This window comes from Diospyros lotus, chromosome 15, assembly GCF_014633365.1.
Source record: "Diospyros lotus cultivar Yz01 chromosome 15, ASM1463336v1, whole genome shotgun sequence".
NCBI lineage: Eukaryota > Viridiplantae > Streptophyta > Magnoliopsida > Ericales > Ebenaceae > Diospyros > Diospyros lotus.
This window is the reverse complement of record NC_068352.1, coordinates 10,507,280-10,513,982: the sequence shown is the minus strand read 5'-3', so window position 1 is coordinate 10,513,982 and position 6,703 is coordinate 10,507,280. Positions and strand designations below refer to the sequence as shown.

The 6,703-nt window shown below is 33.1% G+C and overlaps 1 protein-coding gene across 1 annotated transcript; it reads left to right on the top strand.

The window, feature by feature from the left end:
* Positions 1-4,175: 4,175 nt before the first annotated feature.
* On the top strand, positions 4,176-6,047 carry LOC127791566 (uncharacterized). Its single transcript, XM_052321548.1, has 2 exons — positions 4,176-5,202; positions 5,377-6,047. Exons 1-2 carry the CDS (start codon positions 4,176-4,178, stop codon positions 6,045-6,047), a joined length of 1,698 nt encoding a protein of 565 aa, XP_052177508.1.
* The last annotated feature ends 656 nt before the right edge of the window (positions 6,048-6,703 follow it).

Here is a 6,703-nt window from a genome sequence, read left to right as displayed (position 1 = left end):
GCACTCGAAAACTCTTCCCGACAGCCCCAAATATGGAGACACTACAAAAAAATAGCATTTTAGCGACGGTTTCTTTGCGGCAGTTTCAAAAACCGTTACAAAACTAGATATGAAACCGCCGCAAAATGCAGTTTTCGCGACGTTTTTTGTAACATTTTGCGGCGGTTTAAATGAAACCACCATTAAATTTTAAGGTTAATCAAATAATTAAAAAAAAATAAAATAAAATTTTGTGGCGGTTAGTAACCGCCGCAATATTTTTTAATTAAATATTAAAAACTAAATTTTGCGGCGGTTTCGGAGAAACCGCCGCAAAATTTAAAGAGAAAATTTAAAATTAAATAAAATTTAATTTTGACATATTGCGGCGGTCATCAATCGTCGCAATATTTTTTAATTAAATAATTAAAAACTAAATTTTGCAATGGTTTCAAGGAAATCGTCGTAAAATTTAAAGAGAATTTTCAATTTAATAAAAAATAAATTGTGGCAGTTTCAATGAAACTGCCGTAAAACTTAAAGAACAATTTTAAAAATAATTGAAATTGAAATTTAATTAATATTTTTATAAATTTTTTAAAATTTAAAAAAATAATAAATTTAAATTAGTAACATTTTTATTTGAATATTTTTAAATTATTAACATTTTTATAATTTTTTTAAAATTTAAATTATTTACAATAAATCAATTTAAAATAGATTCTCATGTTGACTTCAATTCTTTCCAAATCACACATAAATTGATTCGATGATTTGTATTGTACAAGATCAATTTGAACTTTTCAATTTTATCTCCATAATTCTATGAATATTTACTATTTTAAACATTGAAATTCAGTTATTTTAAATGAAATGAATTGGATTTTAAAAAGTTTTTGTTTCCAAACATACTAATAAGGTTACAAAATTGATCAAAATTACTTTAATATAGTATTGTAGTAACTGAAACCGAAAATTCTTTTAAATATAAAGCAATTTAGTGTTTAGATAAAAAGTGAACATAGCCGAGCGTGTGTATATCATTTTATTAGTTTACTTAACATTTATCTGTAGTAAAATAATAGTTTCAAGGTGTGTTTGATTATATTTAGTTTACATGAAAAATAAAAACTACCACCTCTTGGAATCAATTTTTCATAGAAAATAGATTAAAATATGCTTTAAATGATTGTACTATAAAATTTAATTCTATAAAAAATATAGTGTGTCAAATAATGATAATGGATTCACTTTTTGAATGTGATATTTTTCATGAAATTTTTATACTATCAAACACAACTTTAATGTTATTGATCACTTGAAAAATATCAATAAAACAGTACATCGATCTCTTTTAATAATTTTTTAATCTTTTTTTCAGATAATGTCTAATATGAATTAAGTTTTACACATAATTAAATTTAATATTTTTATATTATTTAAAAATATAAATTAGTCAACAATATTATTTTTTATTAATTTTTTATATTAAATTATGTATATTAAATATAATTACTTTAAATCTCACAGTTAAATAATTAATTAAAAAATAAAATAAATTATTTAACTGAAAAATACCAAATTCCCTCCCCCAATTTCCCATTACCCGCCTGAGCCAAGGCACCCCCAATTTCCCAAATTCCCTCCCCCAATTTTACTTTCTCTCTGCGAACCCTTCTTGATCTCTATCTCTCCTTCTCCCTCGCGTTGCTAGCCCTCGCCCCCTTGCTTGCTCTCGCCCTCCCCTCGCTCGAGGTCGCCCTCGGCCGCTCGCCCGTCGTCGCTAGCCCTCGGACCCTCGCTCACTCTCGCCCTCTCCTCGCTCGAGCTTGCCCTCGGACGCTCGCCTGCCGTCGCTAGCCCTCGGCCCCTCGCTCGCTCTCGCCCTCCCCTCGCTCTCCATCGCTCGCGCTTGCGCTCGCCCTTGGCCCCTCGCTCGCAGTCGCTCGCGCTCGCCCTCGGCCCTTTTGTTATTGTAAGACGTGCCTAATTTTGTCCCTGCAAAAACTAAACGAGGATGTTTAGTCAAATCATCAAATCCATCGATCTACAGATGATTAATGATAGTATAAAATAAACATGGTTTACCCTATATAAGAATTATACCGATGATTAGGTTCTCACTTAAGCTCAGTACCTCTCACTCAAGTGGCTATCCAACTGTCTTGCTCTTATATTTTATGTCCATTTGATGTGGACCTGGTGTTTTTTTGATATGGCCTGTAGATTATATCCACTCATTCATACCATACCCACCCACACACACATATGTATGTTTGTCTTTTCTTAAGTTTTCATTGTTTTAGGATGTCAAATTCATTTTCAAAATGGTGTTTGTTGAATATGAAATGAAATGTGAGAAACATAGTTAAGGTAATTTGGATAAATGAAAATAGAAACACAGTTAACTCTATGATGATTGGGAGCCCCCCCCCCCCCCTTTGGTAAAGAACAGCTGTGAAATTATGGTAAAAAGAACGGCTGTGAAATTATGGTAGTGTGTCCTTCCTTGCCCCATCTATAAACAATACCAAGAAAAACAAAGTACTCGTAACTCAGTGTGATTTGGCTTTCTTCTTTTCTCTCTAATTTAAATGATTGTTTCATATGCTGACAAATGTTAGCGTAATGGTGAGTGAAAGATCGTAATATGTTTTGTTTTTTTGTCTTTCATCATCTCTAAAAAAAAAAAAAAAAAAATCCTGAGTTTTACATTTAGTAACAAGAGATTATAATTATCTCTTTAACAATTAAAATTTTTGAAGACGAATTTATATACAAATATATTTATATTATATATAAATTATGTAATTATAATACATGCTCATCAAGCTAGCGGTGCATGTAAAATATAATTATTAGTAATTGACTTTAATATATATAAATAAATATAGTTGGAGTATGATGCTCTAGCTTTTGAGGATTTGAACTAAATGGTGACAAAAGCACTAATTATAATCCTTTCATGTCTTTAATATTCGTCTCTTTTCAGTGTGATGTATTGAAAGTGATTCAAAAGTTGAGCGGCCCCTATTACACTTCCAATTCACTTCTCTACACATACCCATCACTTGTTATTTCTGATCATTTATTCTAAATTTTTAAACTGAATTGCTTCATTTTTATTAAATTCTATTCGGATATATCCATCTTGATGATACATACACATGCACGTAAAAACAAAAAACAAAAATAATCAAATTAAGTAAAACATATGATTATTTGACAGAAACATCACTAAATTTTGGTTATTTAGGAAATTGGGTTGTCTACAGGAATAATTTTATTTATTAAAATATGTTATACCATTTTCCTAAACATTTTTCATTAGTTATTTTGATTAACTCCAACTAAGTTACTTTCCAACCATGAAAAAGTAATCTTACATTGAGAGCAAAACTTACCATCAAGGAAGGATTAGAAGGTCTTTTCAAATTGATTCTCACTGCTTTTTTTTTTTTTATAAATATATTATTTCAAATTGTTTTAGTTTCATGTTTAGCTTTCTGTTGCTTTTTTCTATTGATTCCCACTAAGTGTCATTTTTTGTTTTTCTTTTAAAAGAGGTAGAAATAAAAAATGACTACAAAATCTAATTCACCTTAAAATTTTGTTTTGTGTTTATATACTATCATGTAAGGCATGAAACCATCACATGCAATAACCAACAAACCTTGCACATTAGGTCAATACACAAAAATTGATGTATAAAGAGACAAAAGTTGAGCGTCTTATAGAGTGACAATAATTAGGGTCTTTATCAGAAAATTGTTGTAGTTTTTAAATGTCTTTTATGTATGAAGTATGCATCTTAAAACTAATATGGATGTAATGTTTTCATATTGAGGTGTAGATTAGAGAAGCAGAATACAAGCTACAAGCTCTGTTTTAGCTAGATGGATAAGTCTTGGATTACAAAGCCATGAAATACACATGAATTTCAGGAAGGGGTGCAAGGATTTTTGCAATTTTCCTTTGCCCATCGGTCTGTTGAAGGCAAAATCAAATGTCCTTGTCCTGATTGTGTTTTTAGAAATTGGGAGACCAGAGCAGTGGTGTATGATCATTTGATTTGTAGAGGGTTTCCAACCACATACACTATTTGGTTTTGGCACAGGGAGTCAACTACAGGGGAAACTTCTAATAGCACACCTTCGATACAAAATCCCTTATACAGTCATGATCCAATACACAATATGATCAACGATGCTTTTTGGATATCTAGGGACCATGTGAATGTAGAAGCCTGCACATCGCATCAACCAGTACATGAAAGTGAAGAAAGGATGCCAGAATTGAATCAAGGACCTAATGAGGAAACTAAGGCATTTTACGATCTAGTTAGGGATGGAAATCAAGCATTGTATGAAGGATGTACGAAGTACTCGAAATTATCATTCCTAGTAAAACTATATCACATCAAGTGCTTGTGCGAATTGAGTAACAAAGCAATGTCTATGATTTTAGAATTGTTAAAAGATGCCTTCGAACATGCAGAGATTCCTGATTCTTTTTATGAGGCGAAGAAATTAATTACCAAGCTTGGTCTTAATTATAGTCAAATAAATGCATGTCCAAATGACTGTATGTTGTATTGGGGAGAAGATGAAAGTAGGGAGACATGCAAAGTATGTAACACGTCAAGATGGAAACAAAGTAGGAAAGGTAACCCGACGAACATGTCTGGTGGGGGCAAGAAAAGAAAAAAGAAACCTGTCAAAGTTTTACAGTACTTTCCACTTAAACCATGTTTGCAAAGGTTATTTATGTCTTCTAAAACTATTGAACATATGAGGTGGCATTATGTGGATAGTAACAAAGATGGCTTGATGAGGCACCCGAGAGACTCTGAGGCATGGAAGAGATTCGATGAAACACACCTTGAATTCGCATCAGATCCACGAAATGTTAGGCTTGGGTTAGCTAGTGATGGCTTCAATCCTTTCGGAACTTTGAGTACCAACTATAGCATTTGGCCTGTGATTCTTATACCGTACAACTTACCCCCTTGGATGTGTATGAAGCAGACTTCCTTCATCCTTTCAATGATCATTCTGGGAAAGCAAATGCCAGGGAATGATATCGATGTTTACTTACAACCCTTGATTAAAGACTTGAAGGATTTGTGGGATGGTGGTGTGGAAACATTTGACGCTTCACTCAATCAAATGTTTAATATGCGCGCTGCATTCATGTGGACAATTAGCGATTTTCCTGGGCTTGGTAATTTATTTGGGTGAAACACACACACTGGTTCAGCTTGTCCAACTTGCAATTTTGACTCTGTTTCCCATCGTCTACCTCATAGTAGAAAGTGGAGTTTTATGGGTCATCGCCGATTTTTAGAGCCAAATCACAGATTCAGGTTTAACTGTGTTCACTTTGATGGTAATACAGAGTTTAGGAATCCACCAATGGCACTATCAGGTTCAGAGATATTCAAACAGTTGGAAAATGTTCATGTTACATTTGGGAAAAGGATGGAGGTTGAAGATAACAGAAAAAGAACTCGCCAAAAAAATATTGTAGAAAGTGGTTGTCAACACTGGAGAAAGAAAAGTATATTTTTCCAACTTCCTTATTGGGAGTACAACTTGTTGCGCCATAACCTTGATGTTATGCACATTGAGAAGAATGTGTGTGATAAGGTCTTGTACACCATTCTCAATGAAAGTGGAAAAACAAAAGATAATGTCAATGCTCGAAAAGACTTGAAAGAGATGGGCATAAGAAGTAATCTTTGGCCAAATGAAAATGGACAATATCAACCTTCTTTATTTACAATGTCAAATGCCCAAAAAGATGTATTCCTTACAACTTTGAAGAATGTTTTAGTGCTTGATGGTTACTCAAGCAACATTGCTAGGTGTATTGATCTAAAACATCGGAACATATTTGGTTTGAAAAGTCATGATTCACATATTCTTATGGAGCAACTGCTACCAATATCAATTAGAAATGTGTTGCCTAACCAAGTGTCTGCCGTTTTAGTTGATTTGTGCTCAATATTTAGGCAAATATGTGGCAAGGTGTTGAATCCTCTAGACTTTGACAAGCTCCAACGTTGAGTCATTCTCACACAATGCCATATGGAAATGCTTTTTCCGCCTGGGTTCTTTACAGTCATGGTTCATTTGGTTGTGCATCTAGTCAATGAACTGAAGCTTGGAGGCCCAGTACATTATCGATGGATGTATCCTATAGAAAGGTAAATATTCTATATGTCGTAATTTGCTATTTGCCATTGGATTTGCAGGTATATATGTATAACACTATTTTCTAATTGTGTTTTTTACTTTAGATACTTGGGACATTTGAAGTCCTATGTACGTAACAGGGCACAACCAGAAGGTTCCATTGCTGAAGGTTACTTGGCTGAAGAATGTTTGACCTTTTGTTCAAGATACTTGGAGGGCATTGAGACAAGATTCAACTAGCTTGGATGTGTTGATGATCAAACGACAAACAATGAATCGTCTCAAGTTTCAATGTTTTTTACTAAAATAGGGAGATCAGTTGGGAGTAGTTCATATTTCAACCTTACTCATATTGAGAAACGACAAGCACACAGATATGTGTTGATGAATTCAGAACTAGTCGATCAGTTTGTGAAGTGAGTTCGTACATAAAAGATATATAATTTATCAAAATCCCTTATTTTCCTATCTTGTTGCTTTAATGACTTACTTTTATATAGGAAATTTAGAGAGATAACCAAGAGAAG